This window comes from Herpailurus yagouaroundi, unplaced genomic scaffold (assembly GCF_014898765.1).
Source record: "Herpailurus yagouaroundi ecotype Mexico unplaced genomic scaffold, PumYag 184, whole genome shotgun sequence".
Lineage (NCBI taxonomy): Eukaryota > Metazoa > Chordata > Mammalia > Carnivora > Felidae > Herpailurus > Herpailurus yagouaroundi.
This window is the reverse complement of record NW_024412415.1, coordinates 14,666,649-14,688,317: the sequence shown is the minus strand read 5'-3', so window position 1 is coordinate 14,688,317 and position 21,669 is coordinate 14,666,649. Positions and strand designations below refer to the sequence as shown.

At 39.4% G+C, this 21,669-nt stretch overlaps 1 protein-coding gene across 1 annotated transcript in view; it reads left to right on the top strand.

The window, feature by feature from the left end:
• FBN1 (fibrillin 1) overlaps window positions 1–21,669 on the top strand; it is a 242,882-nt gene that overhangs the window by 162,074 nt on the left and 59,139 nt on the right. Inside the window, exons 25-35 of the mRNA XM_040492627.1 lie at window positions 1,932–2,057; window positions 2,176–2,304; window positions 3,086–3,211; window positions 3,323–3,448; window positions 4,619–4,741; window positions 5,825–5,950; window positions 8,051–8,176; window positions 17,014–17,136; window positions 17,280–17,402; window positions 18,552–18,677; window positions 20,698–20,820. Of these exons, the coding sequence (XP_040348561.1) occupies window positions 1,932–2,057; window positions 2,176–2,304; window positions 3,086–3,211; window positions 3,323–3,448; window positions 4,619–4,741; window positions 5,825–5,950; window positions 8,051–8,176; window positions 17,014–17,136; window positions 17,280–17,402; window positions 18,552–18,677; window positions 20,698–20,820 (1,377 nt within the window). The remainder of the gene's footprint in view (window positions 1–1,931; window positions 2,058–2,175; window positions 2,305–3,085; window positions 3,212–3,322; window positions 3,449–4,618; window positions 4,742–5,824; window positions 5,951–8,050; window positions 8,177–17,013; window positions 17,137–17,279; window positions 17,403–18,551; window positions 18,678–20,697; window positions 20,821–21,669) is intronic.

Here is a 21,669-nt window from a genome sequence, read left to right as displayed (position 1 = left end):
AAAAAAATGAGAAATTACAGATTTAATCTAATTCCAAAATTGATTTAACTTTTTACGCACAATGATGCCTAACTTGTTTACTTTAGCACACGGAAAAAATCATGACTGGTTTCTCAGAATTCCAGTTTTTCAGAGAGTCTCAGTTTATATTCCTGCTATAGATTTTTATCTTGGTTTCCCAGTGTGTCTGGGCCTAGTTATTACACTTTATGACTAAATCAACTTATAAAACTGGGAAATGAGTATATGAATATTGCTTAATTATTCTTATATAAAAAGTATAAACTTTTTTTGTACCGAGTGTTCAGTCCAAGAAACCATGGGGATTAAAATTCTGTCTATAGAGACAGTTTCTAGATGGCCTCTTAAATGTCTTCTAAGTAAATTCAAAGGAATTTGAATAATTTGCTTCCAAAGACTGTGGCAATCCATTGCCACAGAAGGACTTATTCTGGAGATTTAATTTGTCTTTCATGACATTTTGTAGAAATGAACTTGTATTCTTTGAACTTTAGGTCTTGCTTTAGAAAGACTCCTGAAAGGAGGGGCACCTGGGTGGCTCAGTTTGTTAGGCATCCGAATTCGTCTCAGGTTATGATCTCACCATTTGTGAGCTTGAGCCCTGCATCAGGCTCTGTGCTGACAGCTCAGAGCCTGGAGCCTGCTTCAGATTCTGCGTCTCCCGCTTTCTCTGCCCCTCCCTGACTTGAACTCTGTCTCTGTCTGTCTCTGTCTCTGTCTCTCTCTCAAAAATAAATAAGCATTTAAAAAAAAAAAAACTTCCTGAAAGGAGATCACAGGGTACCTATGCAGTCCCCTAGTGTACAAGAAACTCTTTTAATTATATTAATAACACCTTAATATTAATTGAGAAAATATTTTTAAATTTTATACATATTTCAGAAAATATTTTAAATAGTATACAATATTTACAAATAGTTTAAATTATAAATGGCATCTTTTTTTTGCCATTCTTATATTTTAGGTGTATCCAAAGAAGCATCAAAAAGAATAGATGAATATCTCATTCCACTATACTCTCAATTGGTTGCTGTGAAGTAATATATGCCAGTCATCTTCTATGTGCTTTTAAGTATGGATGCTAGTGGTTTAGAATATTTAGTCATTCATTCAGCAAATACTTAAGTGTTTGGTATGTATCAGGCAGTGTGCTGGGCTCTAAAAGTCCAAATAAACACCCCTTCTACTTCCCTAATATTGCTTTCTAAAATGTAGAAGTTTAAAAGACTAGAAACATTTACAAAATCATAGTTCTCATGGATCATCACACATTCTTTAAATTGCATATTGCCAAGGGGCACATGTGTGGTTCAGCCTGTTGAGCGTCCGACTTTGGCTCAGGTCATGATCTCACGGTTCACGAGTTCAAGCCCCACGTTGGGCTCTGTGCTGTCAGTGCAGAGCCTGCTTTAGATCCTCTGTTCCCTCCCCACCCCCAATAACCCCCCCCCCACTCTCTGCCCCTCCCCTGCTCGTGCTCGCTGGCACTCTCTCTCTCTCTCTCTCTCTCTCCCAAAAATAAATAAACATTAAAAATACAATACAATACAATAAAATGCATATTGCCAAGACTTTAAATCAGGACTCTCCTGGGTTTTAAATAAGGGCATTGAGGGGCGCCTGGGTGGCTCAGTTGGTTAATCATCCGACTTTGGCTCAGGTCACCATCTTAAAGTTCATGGGTTTGAGCCCCACGTGGGGCTCTGTGCTGACAGCTCAGAGCCTGGAGCCTGCTTCAGATCCTGTTTCCCTCTCTCTCTGCCTCTCCCCTGCTTGTGCTTTCCCTCTCTCTCTCTCTGTCTCTCTGTCTCTTTCTCAAAAATAAATAAACATTAAAAAATAAAATAGGGGCATGGAAAACTCCTTATAGGATGCTCAGGAACTTTCTGCACATTTTATTTTTCTTGAAGATATCAACGAGTGCAAGATGATTCCCAGCCTCTGCACCCACGGCAAGTGCAGAAACACCATTGGCAGCTTTAAGTGCAGGTGTGACAGTGGCTTTGCTCTTGACTCTGAAGAAAGGAACTGCACAGGTCAGTGACGGGCTCCCCTTCCTGGGATACCCTTTAGAACTCTTCACCTTTAACATATTGCCACAAGAATGAAAGCTGTCCTGATACTCATGTGCTGCCACTTACTGCCTTCATTCAGACATCGACGAATGCCGAATATCCCCTGACCTCTGTGGCCGAGGCCAGTGTGTGAACACCCCAGGGGACTTTGAATGCAAGTGTGATGAGGGCTATGAAAGTGGATTCATGATGATGAAGAACTGCATGGGTAAGTGTGTGACCATCTGATCCGCACAGGAGGAGAGGGATTCCCTGAAGCTTTGAAAACTCAGAGCCTCCCTCCCAGGATTCCCCAGCTCCCCCAGTGGACTGGTTTCCTGACCAGTGAGTCCAGAATCAGTCTGGGGCAGAGGGAGACTGACATGCAGAAAGCATGAGGGAATTCATGCTGTGGGCTGGCAGGTGGCCTAGGATACCAGTTATGGGTCTAAGAAGTGAGTTTAACACCTGGAAGAGACACCCCAGGGAAGAGAGAACAATTCAAACATTAGCTGTGTTGGAGGTCACATTATGGGGCTTCTGTCCAACATCTAGAAAAAGAGATTGATTACGCTGGCTGTATTAGATCGGGTTCCCTAGAGAGAGGCCTGAGATGGGGATTTTTGTGAGGTAGTACTCTCAGAAAGAAGCTGTAAGGAAGTAAGGGAAGCAAATTAGGGCAGGGAAAGAGGTCTCTTAGCCCTAACCTGATCCTACAGGGGCCTCTGGAATATGAATAGCACCAAAGAGGTGTCCCACTGTTAGGCAAGGAGGTCACATTGTACAGTCCCGTGCCAGCCACTGGGAAGCCCCCAACACGGGGGTGGGGTATAATTCTCGCCTCTCAGACATTTCTGGGTGAGAGGGACAGTGGTTCTCCAAGAAGGGAGTCTGTGAGCCATGGGCAGCCAAGACTCTAACCAACTGGGTGCACTGAGGAGGGCACTGGCCTGGGGTCCTGGACTAGGACACCACCACCATCGTCAACATGGGCCATCGCCATTTTGCAGATATCGATGAGTGTCAGAGAGATCCTCTCCTGTGCCGAGGAGGTGTTTGCCTAAACACAGAGGGAAGCTTCCGCTGCGAATGTCCTCCTGGTCATCAGCTGTCCCCCAACATCTCAGCATGTATAGGTAAGGAAGAAGACTTTCAGACCACTTATTTGTCGTCAGCTGTTCAACCCACGCTTCTGCCACAGTCAGAAGCTTCTGTCTGGATGTTAACTATTTTTATTTTCTAAACAGACATCAACGAGTGTGAACTGAGTGCGAACCTCTGCCCCAATGGCCGTTGTGTGAACCTCATAGGGAAGTATCAGTGTGCCTGCAACCCTGGCTATAATCCAACTCCTGACAGGCTGTTCTGTGTCGGTAAGTTCTCTCTTTCATTTTATATTTTATTTAGTCTCTTCCTAAAACACCCAAACAATGTTCTCTGAGTTTTATTTTCATCACTAGTTGCTTTTACTTTGTCTTCCTTATTTTCCTGCAAGTAAAAATTCTTTTCATGGTGGCTCACGATCTTTGCATCTCACCTCCCTTGTCTGTTTTAAACAACCATTTAAATGAAGGATGTTGGATGTTTTAGCTCTAACAAGTATAATTTGAGCCATGCTGCTTTGAATGGTAGCACATGCTTTGTTTATGCACATGCATACCCAGGCAAATCAGCAAGTGATTACTAACCACCTGCCATAAACAAAGCCTGGGTTCTGTGACAAAGACAAAAAACATAGGGTACGGTGTCTGCCCTTAGGTGGTTTAGATCAGTTAAGACATTTCAAAGAATAATTATTGGAAAGAAGACTGTGTTCTGTTCATATCTTATGTTGAGATGGAGGCCAGGTCTGGCACTTCTTAAAGACGGGGTTTTGTGGGACAAGCATTTTGCTTTGTGGACAGCCCTCTGTGGGTTTAGTGGGAAGAGTGGCATAGAAAGCCCTCTGGGTTTATTGTGCCCAAAGTCAAAGTGAAACTTTTTAAAAGCTGCCAGTTTTTGCCTGGTTTGGGGTGTACATCATGTGGAACTGCCAAGTCTCACATGGTTTCCACCCAAAGCCATAAATCAGCCCAAATTTTTCTGAAACATGGCCCAGGACAACTGAGAATTCCAACTCAGGTTCTTGAAAAGGATTGGAACCTCAGCCGATCTAACTGAGTGTCAAGTTTATAATTGAATATGTGACCCAGAGAATTCATCCACGTGCCCATTATCATATCTGGGATTGTTCTTTTATCCCTAGCATTTATCCTACATTGCATGTGGCACACCATGTACTGTGTAACTGATTGTTCATTTAACTCCCGGCTGCAACATAAGCATGATGAAGGTAGGGATAGGATGTGTCTCATTCACTATTAGATTATTATCTCTAGCACATGGTAGGTTTGTCCTTTATATGTGTTGAAGGAATTGAATGACCCAATGACTTCCAGTTGCCCTAGGATGTTTTTGTCTTGTTTTGTTTTTCTTTGGAAACTTTAAACCCATGCCATGATCTCAAACACAGAGAAAGGTGATGTTGTTTTTATTTTTCTTAGACATCGACGAATGCAGCATAATGAATGGTAATTGTGAGACTTTCTGTACAAACTCGGAAGGCAGCTATGAATGTAGCTGTCAGCCAGGATTCGCACTAATGCCCGACCAGAGGTCATGCACTGGTGAGTAGGTCTTAGCTTCCTATGAAATCTCTCAATAACAGGTCCATACCTAGAGTGGTTCAGGGCCCATACTTTGGAGTCAGACAGTCCTGAGTTGAAAAAATTTTTTGTCACATATTTTAGCTGCGTGTCCTTAATAAAGATCCTTCGCATCAGATTCCTCATCTAAAACATAGGGTTCAGATTGCTTGTGTGGGGGAGTGTATAGAGTGCTTAGCACAGTTCCTGGCATATGGAGTATAAAATATAGTTTTCTTACTGATCAGAATCTTGAAGAATCTGATCTTTTGGTTTATTCAGTGCTACTCAGGGCCCAGATTCTCTGGACCAGCAGCATCAGCATCACTCAAGAATGTGTTAGAAATGCAAAATCTTGGGCCTTACCCAGATTTACAGAACCAGAAACTTCTGGGGATAGATCCCAATAATCTGTTTTCACAGGTTCTCCAAGTGCTAACACTTGAGAACTGTTGCTCTAATTTTCACTTCCTGTTGTATCACCCCGGGCTGGAAGAGCCATGTCGTCAGCTAGAGATGAGAAGGGAGGTAGGTAAGACAGGTTTTCACTTTGGTTTCCGTTAAGAAGAGGCCTTGGGTTTAGGAATCAAAATTATTTTATCTTATCTAGAAAAATCTCCTTGAAAAGCTAAAATATAAATTTGACCATAATAGTTAAATGTTGAAAATAAATATTTTTACTAAAAATGCATCGAAGTAGATAAGCTTATTTTAAGCAAACTTCACCTTTAAAATAGCAGTAAACCAGATGATAGATCTTAGGCATTTACATTTGACAATGAGAAAAATAAAATTCATAATCATTGTTGAGTGATAAATTCATATCAGGAATAAAATTACTAATTAAATGACGGATTTCTAAGAGGGTGTGGATCTTGATCCTGAATAGTGTATTGTAAATCTTGAAAATGGTTTTCTGCTTTTTCACCCAGGATAAATTGATGGGACATTTGGATTTGAGAACTAATTCTCATATGCAAATAGGCTGAGTTTATTGGACTTTCTCACCCTTTTATAACAGAACTAATATTAACAACACACTATTGTTGGCTTTATTCTCTGCAGACATTGATGAGTGTGAAGATAACCCCAATATCTGTGATGGTGGTCAGTGTACAAACATACCCGGGGAGTACAGGTGCTTGTGTTATGATGGATTCATGGCATCTGAAGACATGAAGACTTGTGTAGGTGAGAAAAGAAGACAGAATTTTCCATTTTGTCTGGGTATTCACAAGCCCTGTTAAATGACATTAGCACTAGTTTGGGTAGTTGATAAATGGATCCTATGGGGAAAGTAAGGATATTTAGGAGCATATTAGTAATATTTCAAAGCCAGCAGTCCAAAGAGCAACTTTCTTGTGACTGTGACATAATGTTCTTGTCAGATATGTTATGTGGACTGAGTTAACCATTGGTCAACTCCACACATACACTTATTTTGTGTCTGTGCATTATTTCTGTCTCCTTAACCCTTCTTCTGTTGTGACTAGAGTCTAGGACTTTAAAATATTTTTACTAAAGGCAAGCAAAATTTATTTCTGACAAGAATGCGACAAACTCTACAATTGATTGTATTGATGTATTCTATTGCTATGTCTTCAAATTTGTTACAGTTTTCTTCTGTAATATCTAATCTCATTCAGTATTTTTTAAGCTCAGACATTATAGTTTTCATCTCCAAAAATTTGATTTGGGTCATTTTTCACATCTTCTCTATGTCCAGTCATTCCTCTAGCTTTTTGAGCCTATGAAGTAGAATTAGAATAACTGCTTCAGTGTCTTTGTCTACCAATTCCATCATCTGTGTCGGTTCTGGGTCATTTCAGTAAATTGACTTTCTTCTTCATTATGGGTCATATTTTCCTGCTTCATTGAATGCTTGGTAATTTTTGATTGAATGCCAGACACTATAAATTTTGACTTACTAGGCGCTAGATATTTTTGTATCCCTAGAAATATTCTTGGGCTTTGTTCTGCAACCCAGTTATTTGGAAACAGATGGGTCTTTTCAAAGTTTTGATGTTATGCTTTGAAGCAGCAGTTGCTGTAAGGCTTATTTTGCCCCATTATTGAAGGAAGACCCTTCTAAATTATGAGATTTTTCAATCTGACTGGTAGGAACAGGCACAATTACAGGCCCTCTGTGAGCCCTGATGATTGTTCCCTCTAATTCTTTTGAGTGATACTTCCCCTAGCTTTGAGTAGTTTCTTTACCTGAATGCACTGATCACTACTTATCTGAATATATGACAGGGACCCTTTGCAGATTCCCAGAGCTCTCTTTCTGCTTTCTTTCTTTTACTCTTCCTTGTGAACTCTGACTACCTTGACCTTCCAGGATGTCCAGCAGTATCCCCTCAACTCTGGGACACTACTTGGCTCCAACGGTCATCCCCTTCCCTATGCCATGGACTTAAAACTGTCCTACACTGTAATCTAGGGCATTTATGGAGCTCACCTAGCTTTTCTTTCTCTCAGGCATCACTTTCTTTGTTGCCTCTGTTGTTTTTTTGCTGGTGTTTCCCATGGGAAAGCAAATTCCACCTCTACTACTCCATCTTGGCCAGAAGTGAGAGTCTAGAATTAAAATTTTAAATTATCTCACATTTGTATCTTCAGAAAACCCTTACTGAATATTTATGAAGCCCTATAAATTAAAGTGAATATCATAGGGGTGACTGGGTGGCTCAGTCGTTTTGGCTCAGGCCATGATCTCGTTTGTGGTTTTGTGGGTTCAAGTCCCGCATCAGGCTCTGTGCTGGCAGTGCAGAACCTGCTTGGGATTCTCTCTCTCTGCTCCTCACCCACTTGCACTGTCTCTGTCCCTGTCAAATAAATAAACTTAAAAAAAAACAGTAAAGTGAATGTCATAAAAAACAGAAACTTTTTAATTTGGGCAAGGAGTGAAGTTTGTCACGACCTGAACTAAGACTAATAGTGCATCTATACTTACTTTTAAAATACGGAATCTAACATGTTGGCAGTCTCAGGCTGAATTAAAATTTTTATCTTGCAACAGAATATGTCATTTTAAAAAGTTTTCTAGACTGTCACATAAACAGGCTCTATACACAGCCTAGAGTCAGTCTGTTTTATTTGATTATGTGACCTCCTGCTTGTAGCCCAGATAAAGAGCCAGTCTGCTGGGGTGGCCTGCGGTATGAACTGAGTGTGGCAGGTGTGAATTGAGCTCTGTAAATATGGTCCCTTTTTTTGTCTTCTGTCAGGGAGAAAAGTTTTCAATGATATCAAACAGTTATATGTATTAATAATATCTGTATTTTACAGATGTCAATGAATGTGACCTAAATCCAAATATCTGCCTAAGTGGAACCTGTGAAAACACAAAAGGTTCATTCATCTGCCACTGTGATATGGGATATTCAGGCAAAAAAGGAAAAACTGGCTGTACAGGTATGTTTTTTCAATTTGAACAAGAAAATATTTGATGGTTAAGAGACTACTGCCATAATTATCGAGTAACACAAGTTCTAAAACCACTAACATTTTAATTGCATTATAAAGCATTTTTATAACATTTTTCATTAGCTTACCCTCCCCTTCTTTGCAACTTGTTATACTTTAGATCAGATCTACACTGAAGTTTTTTCCTTTACCTGTGGAAAAAGGCATATTGAATGAATTACCACTATAACACTATAAATACCAAATTTTTATGAGGTTAAAAATCACATTTTTATATTTTATAGTTAACATGCTAATTACTAAACATTCCTATCCCTTTATTAAAGCAAGCCACCCTTGTCAACATTTCATTTAAGGTTTTATAACTGAAATTATTTTTTAAAGAAACGTCCTACAATTCATATATTTCATCAATTCCCATCAGTCTTCCACTTCATTTAATTAGTGGGCTTTTGATGTGCTAAGTTGCTTTACCCCAAATAGTTCCTTGGACTTAGCAAATCTTAAGACGTGATAATTAAACCATTTGTAATTTTTGTTTGCCTAATACCAATAGCTCATAAGAAAACCTTTTCAGAACATTTGTAGGAGATTATTTTATTAAACATCAAGTAAAAGAAGTCACTCTGTGTAGATGATATTGTTTTTAAGTGTTTAGTTGGTGTTTTCAAATTAGAGGACATGATGGTAAGTATGTGGAATAATATAATAATGTTTTACTATAGTTACTTATGGTAATATAACAGATTATGGGATATAACATAATTTAAAACATAATGGAGATCATGGTGAGCTTGAATTAGGTAATGGCATAATTTCTTTACAAATAACAGACTTTGATTCCAAAAGCCATTTTGGCAAGCCCCTGTGACTTGAAACGAACATTAAAATATTTGTACATTGGCAATGTGGTAAATGTCCTTTTCTTAATTATATCAACATTTTCTTAAGAAAGTTTGCAAAGATTTTTATTAACATTCCAAACTGTCCAATAATGCTAAGTTTCAAATTTATAGATATACAAGATAATGCCAATAATATTACTATTAGTTCAAAAATGACAGGTTCTAGCCAAATTATAAAAAGAAGCATGAAGCTAGAATGCCTTCATGCTCACTATATTACTCTTCATACGAAGCATGACTATGGGTCCATTCTAATAAATGGCACAGTGTGTAAAATCTTAACGACTGGTCACTGGGGTACAGATGATGCTTAGCTCAGTGTGTCTGTGGTTCATGCTTTATTGTTAGCTTTCAGGATAAATATAGGACTTGAGATAAGGAGTGGTGGTCTGGCACTAATGAAGGGGAAGGAAGGTAAGATAGTTCCATATTGCATTTTACCTACTAGAGGCCAATACCCTTGTTGGTTCAGTTGAACTCCCTGAAATTCAGCCCAAAGAACTGAGAGGCTAGGAGAAAGTTAATCTAACGGGACAGTCTGCATTCCCTGTAAGAAAAGGATCTGTAGAATTTCATGCTCCAAATTCCAGCTAAGATACACATGTACAGAGGCTGATTTTTTCAGGCCAGTCACCGTGATGAAAGCTAAAATTTTCATGCACTGTTAATATCAATTCAGGTAAATGAGATATAATGTATATAATACCCTTGGCACAGTGCTTGGCATACAGTAGCTGCTGAATAAATAGTGGCTATTGTTGTCATTGTAAAATGAGACGTACAGACACAGTGTCTAGAAGCCATTTTAATTAAAGACATAACATGTCTTTAATAACAGTAGTTCAACAAAGTTCTGTACTACTATTTACTGATACATGCTTGAGACCAGTTTAGAGAAGGGAAATCTTACTCTGTATATTAAAAGTCTTGTTTTTCATAACTGAGTCTGCACTGTTGTAATGAGAGCCACGTACCCCGTGTTAGATGAGAGGACACCAGTGACACCAGTTTGACATTAAGAACAGCAGTCTTGGGGCACCTGGGTGGCTCAGTCGGTTGGGCGTCCGACTTCGGCTCAGGTCATGATCTCACGGTCTGTGAGTTCGAGCCCCGCGTCAGGCTCTGTGCTGATATCTCAGAGCCCGGAGCTGGCTTCGGATTCTGTGTCTCCCTGTCTCTCTGCCCCTCCCCTGCTCATGCTCTGTCTCTGTCTCAAAAATAAATAAAACATTAAAAAAAATTAAAAAAAAAAAAAGAACAGCAGTCTTGTAGTAAAATGACATGACCAGAAACCTAGATTTGAAGTTCAAGAAATACTCCATTCTTTTCTAAGGGCCAGCATCACCCTACTTTTAAATTGTAGCCCCAAAGGACTTCTCAATTTCATAAAACCCAGCCAGCACCGTAGAGAGAAGACGAGTTTCACAGCCACTTCCGCATCATAGCCTCATGGCACATGATAGCCTCATGTAAAGTAGTACGACTCTGGATTTTACTGGCTAGCTCTTCCGCTGGTGTGTGGGCCTGAACAGCTCAAGGTGCTCTGTAGTTACACAAGCATTCCTCTTGCATCAGCACCCTTTTAGCAAGGTACAGAAAGAGAGGGTGCATCGGGAAGGGGAAAAAAAGAGGTCCTCTGTAAATACCGTTATTCAACCAATGGTATCACATTTGATTGGAAATGACTTGCACAAACCGGAATTGACAGCAAGTTTGCTGTACTTAAACACAAGTCTTAAAAAATCTGAGCCAAAATGTATTTTAATCCCATGTAACTAGGGCTCTATTAGCCTGCTTTTAGTTTAAAATTAGTGTCACTCCCAATTTAGAATACCACCAGGTTACCTTGGTGACAGTCATGTTAAAGACAAGTGTTTATAATGTCCCAGGCAACTAATGTAAATAGAGATATGTGTCTTGCCTAATGGGATAAGCAAGACACAGCACAACTAACAGTGAAGAACAAACCTGGGACAAGGTTTTTGATAATAAGTGTAAATGTATTTTTGTACATATATAATATGTAGACATACATACAATGTGTATACTCCTAATAAGTGTATGTATGTGTGTGTGTGTGTGTGTGTGTGTGTGTGTGTGTGTATAAATGAGTACCCTGTAGAGGAATTATAAAAATATGTATGCTATTTCATAGGGAAGAACTTTGTTTCATGAGAACTGAAAAAAAAAAAGTCCTCTGGGTTCCATTACAGCTTTGTCTAAATATTTCAGCTCCCTTGTCGTTACTGATTGTTTCCATTTTAACAAATAAACATGTTTTTTCTCCCAATCACTTTAGCAGTGTTGAGAATCCACCCACTGACTTACATTCCCAGCCCACACAGATGTTAAGGGTTTCTTTTTTCTCCTTAAGCTTTGTTCAAATCATGGGTATCACTGAGGGGAATGTTCTATTTAATGGAGGGAGAATGTACATTTGCTTAAAATCTAGAACATGCTCTTCTGTCCCTAGCTTAAGGGGGCTGGATTATAGTTTTTGTGGCCCACATGCCAGGCTTCTTCTGTTCATTCCATATAATTGTAATTAGACAATAAATTGGAAGAAGAGCTAAGTTGCTGCTAAGTGCCAGCCCTAGTGGGTCCCTGCTTTCAAAAATGAACTTCTGAGAACCTACCTCCCATCCTGTGTTCACTCAGTCAGTGAACAAGCATACCATTAAGATCAGAAGAATTGTTTTCAGTTAAAATAGCAGCATATCTGGGTAATTCCATTTCTCAAACACTCTGCTTCTTTTCACATGAGAAATGTTACTCATGGGTCTTAGTCCATGACAGAGAATCATATTCTTCAAAACCATCAGGACTCGGTGAGAATTTGTGCCCATTTCCTCCCAGCTCTTCTTATCACTGCTAATTGTCCTCTACTGGCTGTCAGCCTGTGAAAACTCTGTGGGTGTTCAGTTAAATAGTCTTGGCTCAAATTTGGATCCAAATAGAGAAATCCAAGTAGCCTTCATGTTTGGCCTCTCCATTTATTCCAATGTCCTCTTCCCCAATGCCCAGCCAAGGAGATCTCACAGTGTGCCAGCTCCACTGTGAGTGATGGCCAGAAGGCAAGAGGGCAGGTGTGTGTGTGGGTGATACAGTGTCTCCTTGTAAGACTGTCAGAGGAGGCCAGAGTAGAGGAGAGCACAAAGCCCTTACTCGAATGTCAGTGGAACACACCCAGAACCTGTGCCTGGGGTCTGCTTAGACCACACCCTTGCCTATCAAGACAGCCATGCAAGTAGAACCTTTGAGTCTTTGTGAGGGAACTTTGGTGGGGTTAAGGACATTGCAGTGTCAGCCCTAAATTTGCATTTCCTTGCTTTTCTTGGCTTGTGCTTATTCTTAATCTTAAAAAAGGAATTTTCTGTCTGGAGCAAACTTGTGGGGGAAAGAGAGCATTTGTACAGAAAGAGACGTTCTTGGCAAGCATGTGCTATGTTTTCTTACCATTATTGAAGAGTAGATGTTTGAATACAGCATTTTGTTTGTTTGTTTTCCTTATGGGTCAGTTTCTTCTTCTGTTTGCTTTTATAATGAGGTATAGTCTTAGGCACAAGTCTGCCATGGGAATAATTAATAAATAATAGCTGGCAATAGTACATGTGCACATACATACACATGCAAAGACATTTTACTCAAGGATGCCTTTACACTTTATGACCAACTTTTTCTTTTCTTTTTGTTTATTTATTTACTTTGAGAGAGAGCGCAAGAGCATGCATGTGTGAGTGGGGGAGGGGGAAGATGAGTGTAGAGAGAGGGAGAGAGAGAGAGAGAGAGAGAGAGAGAGAGAGAGAGAGAGAGAATCCCAAGTAGGCTCCTTGCTGTCAGCACAGAGCCCGACCCAGGGCTTGAACTCACAAACCGTGAGATCATAACCTGAGCCAAAGTCAAGAGTCAGATGCTTAACTGAACCAGCGCCCCTGACCAACTCTTTCTAATTCACTTGTTACTTGTTAAGAGTAAGTCGTTGAGATAATGACTTAAAAAAATATTCACAAAATGAAGAATTGAATATTGGCTCCTGAGTTATCATTTCTCCTAGTATCGTAAAGCCTATGATACATGGCTTCTTACAAATAGAATTTCTTTTCACCTTGAAAACATTGCAGTAAAACTGCATGCATTTTCTCGAATTAGAAATTTACAGTAGCATATGGGTGGCTCAGTTGGTTAAGCATCTGACTCTTGATTTCAGCTCAGGTCATGATCTCATGGTTTCGTGGGATTGTGAGCCCCATGTCAGGCTCTGCACTAACAGCACGGAGCCTGCTCGGGATTCTGTATCTCCTTCTGTCTCTACCCCTCCCCTGCTTGCATTCTCTATCTCTCAAAAATAAACATTTAAAGGAAAAAGAAATTTATATTAGCATATTATTAATGATTTAAAAAGGGTGGGAGACTCCTTTTAAAAGAAATGGTAACTTTCTGAATTGCAAGATTAAATAGAGAAAGCAAAAAATCCATATGAAAACCTTTAGTAATTAGAAAGTTGGAATTTGGTAATTAGAAAAAGATTAGAGAATTACTAGATTTACAAGCTATGATCATCTCTGAAAATTATACTAAGTAGAAAATATTTGTGAAAATTTCTGGAAGTCTGTTAATACTCACCAAGATTTTGAAAACTCCTTGAAGTGGGGCTTAGAATAAAGTCCTTATGTAACCAAATAAATCAGCTCGATTATACTGCTGTGGTCCAGGCATAAGAGTGCCAAGTAGGAGACAGGGAAAATAAGTTCTACGTGGTTCTGGCTATACCATTTACTGACCTTGGGGCCCTTGAAAGTCCCCATGTTCTTGGGGACCAACTGTACCTCCTCTGAGAAACTGAGAATTCGGAAAGTCAAATTCTGAGTTCTTTCTACTTGGAAAATTCCTTAATTTTATAACATTTAGAAGCTTCCATACTTAGGCAATTGAAACTCATTGTTTCTACCTAACTCAAAAGAGATTATGACAAAGAAGGGAAATGAAGACAGGACTCTGCAAAAGGTCATTAACGCTGAGGGAAGTGATTTTTACCTGAGGAAGAAAGAAGTGTTAATGGTCCCATTTGGGAGCCCTTAGGTCAGGCTTACTTTCTTGAATTCTCGTGCAAACTTACCACTATTATCCCTGGGCTGGCCTTCCTCCTCATTTCCTTGGAATGTGCCCTGCTCAATTATTCAGTTGGTTAAAGCTTCCAGTCACAAGTCTAAAGCTCCCTGGTATGTGCCTGCCTTGACCCGCTTTAATAACTCGATAGGCTCATGTGGCTGCCAAGGTTACATTAAAATTCACCCATACAATACATTCTAATTGTCAGAACTTTCTTCCAGGCATGTTTTCATTTTATGATCATTAGTGATATCACAAAATATTTTTGTAGGAAAAATGTCACTATTTTATTTTGTGTTTGCTCTAGAAGTTATGAAGAAGCCAAAGATCTCAGGATCATTTCAGGGCTTCAGAGGGAACATTTGGCAAACAGCGTGTTTCCAAACACTTTCAAATCATTTAATTGGGCTTCTTAAGTAAACAAAGGGTAAACACAAGTTGCTTGCCCAGTTTCTTTTTCATGCCCCTTTTCAAATGATCACTGAAAATTCTTGTAACATTTCACATGCCAAAACTATCCCTCTTGACCTAAGTTAGATGTTGGTTTCCATATAGAGTCGTAGTATCCCTACTTAGGAATTCTTACTCTTAGTTAACGGAAAAGTTGTTATAAGGTTAAGTACCTGTCCTTCATAATGGATTTAGTTTGGGGAGTAAGGATACTGGTACCAATTTCAATTCTGATCACCAATAGGGTGTCTTAAAATTCAACTCCGTTCTGACAATATCTACCTGGAAATAGTGAAAAATGCCACAGTTTAAGGGCTCAGTTACACAAGACTGTCCTCATTTCACATGGCAATCACATGTCCAGCTTGTTACCTATGCTTTTGAACTACTGTCTATTAGTCCTACAAATTAAAGGCTCCCAACACCCCTCTATCCCATCACAGAACTCCGCTTACTTGCTAGATCACCAGTGTATTATAAAAGAATATAACTCAGGAACAGCCAGAGAGAAGGGATGCATAGAGCTAGGTAGGGGGCAGAGGTGTGGAACTTCGAGGCCCTCTCTGAGCAAGCCATTCTCCTTGAATCTCCACATATTCACCAATCCAGAAGCTGTTGGGGTTTTATTGGAGACTTCATTACATAGGCATCTGAACCCATCTTTTTGGGTTTTATTGGAGGCTTTGTTACATAGGCATGATTGATCAAATCGTTGGTCATTGGCCATTGATTCAACCCCAGCCTCTCTCCCATGGGGGTCAGGGGTGAAACTGGAAGTTCTAACCCTCTAATCACATGGTTGATTCTCATGCAACAAACTCCATGCTTAGGTGAAGTCCAAAATTTACCTCATAAATGTAACAAAATATACCTTTGTGCTCTCATCACTAGGTAATTCCAAGAGTTTTAGGAGCTCTGTGCCAGAAACAGGGATAAAGACCAAGGTTTATTTCTTATAAATCACAATATCACAGAAAAATAACATTTCACTTTACATTTTATAGCACTTTTATATTATAGAATCCATCTTGGCTAAATTTGGAAATGGATTTTGGAGAATGGAGAACTTTCAAGAATTTGGAGTCTTTTAGTCATGTTAAAAAAAGAAATTGCAACTGAATAAAATTTAAAGGTCTTATTGGCTTTATTCCACAATTTACTCATTCAGCAGCATCCCATCTAGCAAATACAAAGGAGCCCCAAGGAGCTGTACAAAATGGAAGACTTTTTTTGGGGTGTAAAGGGAGATAGAAACAAGGAAGGAGCAGATGGTTTCAGGCAAGGTCACCTTTCTATGGGGACAGAAAGAGTTCTATCAGGTAGATCACCTCATTAGTGCTAACCAGGTAACTCCAGGTTGACTGGTTAAAGGTTTCATTCCTGGGAGAGGCTGCAATTAAGTTAGTTATTAAGCCACGGTTTGCTGATATGGGGCTTAGCACAAGTGACTCCATTTTAATCCTGTTGTCTCTTTTTAACAGTAATATGACCTTAATCTGGTACTCCTTTTACAGAAAAATCTGCATTGGATTGATTTGAATTTTACATGAAATATACAAGAAGGCTTGGGTCTCCAACCTGCTAGAACTCTAAGAAGCGAGAGGAAAGATGGTTCACTCACTGCCTTAAGGAAAATTCTCTGCTAATGCTTGAATTAGCAATACCTGAAGTAAAACTTTTATAGAAATAAAGCATAATTAAATAATACAGTAATTCCATTTGAGAATAAAATATATTTAATACATAGTATTTGAGTGAAAAAGTTTTCTAGTATGCCAACAACATTGTATTCCTTTGTACAAGATATGAAGACAATGTGCACCGTTACTTTATAGTTGATTTAATAAAAATATCAGGAATAGAAACATGTGACCATGAGTGTTGATACCATAGAATGTTAGGCAAACCACTTTTTAAAGTCTTCAACTTGAAAGAGGTTCATTTTGTTTTGCGATGACTGGACACATTAAAATAATGGAAGATACTTAGAATTAATAATAGCAAGTAGCATCATATTGTTCTTTCTTTATAAATTGGAATTTAAAGCTGTCCAATATATGCAGTTATATATGTGGATGCTAAACCAATCTATATAATACTGTGGAAAGTGTGAAAGTGAGTCAACTGTTGAAGTTGAAAGTGCTAAGCCAATCTATATAATGCTGTGGAAAGTGTGAAACCGATCTATGCTAAACCAATGATGCTAAACCAATCTATATAATACTGTGGAAAGTGTGAAAGTGAGTCAACTGTGGGAAAGTGACTCACTTGTTGAAGTTGCTAGTTGCCATTGCTGAGTTATTTAAAAGACCAAGAAGGCATTTGTGCTACTTTTTTTTAAACCACTGGTTATTTTTCCAGACATCAATGAATGTGAAATTGGAGCACACAACTGCGACAGACATGCTGTATGTACCAACACGGCAGGAAGCTTCAAATGTAGCTGCAGCCCCGGGTGGATCGGAGATGGCATTAAGTGCACTGGTGGGTTGGAAAGCAGCAGCAGTTGCTTCTCATGAGCTGCCTGGACTATAAACATGAAAATATTTATTCTGTAAAAAATTTGTATACTGTTGACTTTAAAGGTCACGCTTTCTGTTTGTAACGATGTGACTTTTTTCCATAAGATCTGGATGAATGCTCCAATGGAACCCACATGTGCAGCCAACATGCAGACTGCAAGAATACCATGGGCTCTTACCGCTGCCTTTGTAAAGAAGGATACACGGGCGATGGCTTCACTTGTACAGGTAGGCTTGTGTGGGGAACAACTGCGGAAATGGAAATCAGAGAAGCCAGGTGTTTCACAGCTTTCAGACCATCAGGTTTTCTCCTGAAGTTTGGGTCAGTTATAGACAACTTCTAATAGAAAAGATTAGTTATGTGAAACTACATGCCTGTGGAATGGAAATTTGGAGCCAGGTCCATTAGGGAGACTTCAGAAGCTACTAAAAATACATACATATACACAGGTATATAGTTGATGGGTATCATTGTATACAATGATGTCATTACTTTTTAAAAAAAAAATTATGCTTCTTTTTATAATCCTTAGCCTTTATATTTTTGTGCCTATTTCTCACTGTGGGCTTCGTTCCTATACCAAATCTGAGTGAGCTTGCTGTACGAAGCTATGTATGAAGGGATGCAGATGTTCTAGGTCTCAATAAGATACTGAGATCCATTTCATATGACTTGAAAGCATTAATATCTCCCGAACATTCTGCTCACAGGACATCACTTAAACATAAAACAAACTAAGGCCCAGTCAGTGATTTACCTGGAATTTTTCCAACTCATTGAAAATTTTTAGCATCTTTGAAATTGTTTATGTCTAAATCAGTGAAATTTTGTCATCATAAACCTTCCATTGCTTCTTAGAAAATATTCAAAGTTTCACATATCAGACATACATGGTCCATGTGCTTGATATTTAATGCCTGTGGTTATTAGCAAAACTGAGTCAAAATTAAGCAGACAGGAACGTTTGACTTCCTTTGTAGTTGCTGTTCCAGGTGTTTTGCTGCCCATCTGAGCTGAGTCTGAAACCTAAGAAATAGGCACAAATCATGGCATGTTATTTCCTGTCATGGATGTGTCCTCATGTGGGTGACCCTGCTTGAAAAAGCCTTAATTTGAATGATTCATTTGACGTATTATTCATTTTACATCACTAGGGACAATTTAGCATTCAAGATTCTGAATCTGAACCTCATATTCATGGACTATTCAATACTAACATTCAAAGGAGAAAAAAGAATGCGTTTCAACGTGTCACATAGAAATTTGATGAAACACTGCAATACTCAGGAAGTTGATAATGATAAAAAATGTCAGATGTGAGGAACTAGGAACCTCCTGACTAAGGAAGAGTAACTTGTGTTTCTTTCTGGCTGTAGATCTTGATGAGTGCTCTGAGAATCTGAATCTGTGTGGCAATGGCCAGTGCCTAAATGCCCCAGGAGGATACCGCTGTGAATGTGACATGGGCTTTGTGCCCAGTGCTGATGGGAAAGCCTGTGAAGGTAACTGATGGGGAAGCTGCTGGGGCCCTTGTAAAGCCTGACAAGATGAGGTTATTTAAACATTCCTGATTTTTTTTTTTTTTTTAACTGAGGTGTGTTTTGGCTTCACATCTAAGCTGGTCAATTCCGTTTGTGGAGGTATTAGGTCTCCAGCTGGATGATTTCTCTTTGTACAGAGAAAATCTCAACTTTCTGACCACAAGCTGCACAGCCAACCATGGCCAGATGGTCTACACGAGTACACCCATTGGCCATAGGAGAGAGACACTAACAAGGTGTGGTTAACTCAGTGCGACTTGTTTATCCCCATTGCTGGGGGAAAGAGCTCAAAGTGCCCTGATAATGTCTTCTTGAAGGATTCTCTTTAAATATGTTTTTAATCTCTGCTATGGTTTGGTTTCTAGAAATAAAAGCTTTAAAATAATAGAGCAGATAATCTTCTCCATATGTAGAATAATGTACTGGGTTTGTCTCACATGGTCTCTAAATATCTAATACATGTGAATATGGAACAATCCTTTGCAAATCCATTCAGTAAGGGATAATGTTATATGTCATGCTGTCTCCCAGTGCAAGTCTCTGTCTTTCTGAGGAGTGTTGGTCAGACAAGAAGAATCCTGGGAGCCTGTTGGCTAAGGCTGGCACCCACTAGGAAACACAAGGTTCTTCTCTTTCCCCACACTTGTCAAATCTAAGTGCATTATCCCTCACTGACAAGAATTAGTGTCTACCATGAACTAAAAAGATTTCAGTAGAAATAAACAAATGATAACCATTGACAGTAGAAGTTTAAACAAGACCCTGATTAATGTCATAACTAACAATTGTTGCTTGGTAATTGGACATTAACTCAAAATCAGTCTTTAGTTATGGCGTGTATACTAATTCCCTCATACAGTTCTATGTAAATACTTTTCTTTGTTATGGAACCATTAGGTGTTCTTTATACAGTTTATATTAAATATGCAGAGTTTGATATAAAATTCTTCTGAAGCAAGAAACCAGATTATGCTCTTGACCATGTGCCTAATACGTTGTTTACTTTTGTTACTCTGAACATCCAAGGAAAACAGGTACTGTGCCACTTCTGGGAACCTAAATAGGCACAAAGTTTTGCTTCTTTTCATGCTATAAGGGAAGGTTGTGTTTGTTTGTTTGTTCTTAATATAAATCATTGCCTGCAGAGTGGTTATAGCTATTTAAAGCCAGTCTCAAGGCTGATAATGTGCCTGTGTGTCAATTACACACGCAGAACATTAATGTGAGGTGGGGACCAAGGCCTGGAAGAAGTGTCTGCAGTTTTGGATCTCCATCAACAATAGCAAGCACACAACATAGCACTAGGGATACAGAAGATTATAAAACTGATTACAAAAGTTACCACAAAGCCTTTGTGGTCTGTAAAATTTTATAACCCATGATAAAAAACAATGACTGTATAGATAAGAACAACAAAAGAATTTGGTCTAAGGTAGCCTTTTTGACTTTTACTTCACAAAAATGACATGGATCTATGTGAAAGACCAGAAATTATATACATGTAATGCTTAGCCTACTGCTTGGCATGTAATGGAGGCTGAAAAAAGTGAGCTCTCATGTAAGAGGCATCACTACACTTGGCAAATCATCTAACAGGCTTTAGGAGAAGCATGTGGATTGATGTTAGGTGTTTTTCATTTTCTTTTCTATTTTTTAAGTTTATTTATTTATTTTGAGAGAGAGAGAAAGAGAGCACAATCAGGTGAGGGGTCAGAGAGGGGGAGAGACAGAATCCCAGGCAGGCTCTACACCATCAGTGCAGAGCCCAATGCGGGGATTGAACTCACAAACCTTGAGATCATGACCCGAGCTGAGACCAAGAGTCAGATGCTTAGCCACCCAGGCACCCCAGCAGTCTTCATTTTCTTGATAACATGAGGTGCCTAATGACACTGGGCAGTTCCTTTAGCAAAATAATAATAATAATAATAATAATAATAATAATAATAATAATTTCTCCCCCTTTGTATCCCTCCCCAAGATATCGACGAGTGCTCCCTTCCGAACATCTGTGTTTTTGGAACTTGCCACAACCTTCCCGGCCTGTTCCGCTGTGAGTGCGAGATAGGCTACGAACTGGACAGAAGTGGCGGGAACTGCACAGGTAAGACGTCCATTCCCATCGAAATCTGCTCCCAGGTGTCCTGAGGACCTGGCTCTTGGGGTATCACTGGGACCTCACAAGAATATTCACAGAGTCACAGAATTAATTTCCTGGAACGGGGTACATGTAAGGATGCAGAGGAAAGAGTGGCAGACGATTGAAGGAATAGAGTTTATAGCCTCACAGTCAAGTTCATGGCTATAGAAGAATGTTCTAGGGGTGCTCTGGCTGAAAGGTCTCCCAGCCATTCCTTTTCTCCTTAGGCACATTTTCAGAAGGGTTCCTTTCGAAGGCCGTGCACTGAGATCATGAGTCTTCTCCTGGCACTTCTCCCTTGTAACACCCACTCCTTCCCATCGTGGCCTGTCCATGGTCACCAGAGAATGTGATACCGAGAGCGCAGCCACCAATTTCTAGTGTGTAGATCATTTTCTTATAGAGCAGGGGACTCTCAGGGAACATAAGAAAAAAAATTAGAAAAGCTATAGGCCCTCTGTGGACCGTCACTTGGTTCCCTTTGCACTGAGTTAAGACTTTGCAAGACATCTGCATTCTCTTTCCTGGGCCACTGGTCTATTCAAGGATATTGAGGAAACATGTTCCATTCTGGATAGGCCCAGGATTTCAGGGGGAAAAAATTTTTTTTCCAGTTACCTAAACAAGCTGTGATTCAGTAGCTCTCCAGATTATGACCACCACCACCACCACCATGACCACCTCCCTGAAATAAATCTAGACCAGGGTATTCCTCCCAAAGGCATTCTTCTGTCTTTTTTGTTTTGGTTTTTTGTTGTGTTTGTTTTGTTTTGTTTTGTTTTGTTTTGTTTTGTTTTGTTTTGTTTTGTTTTG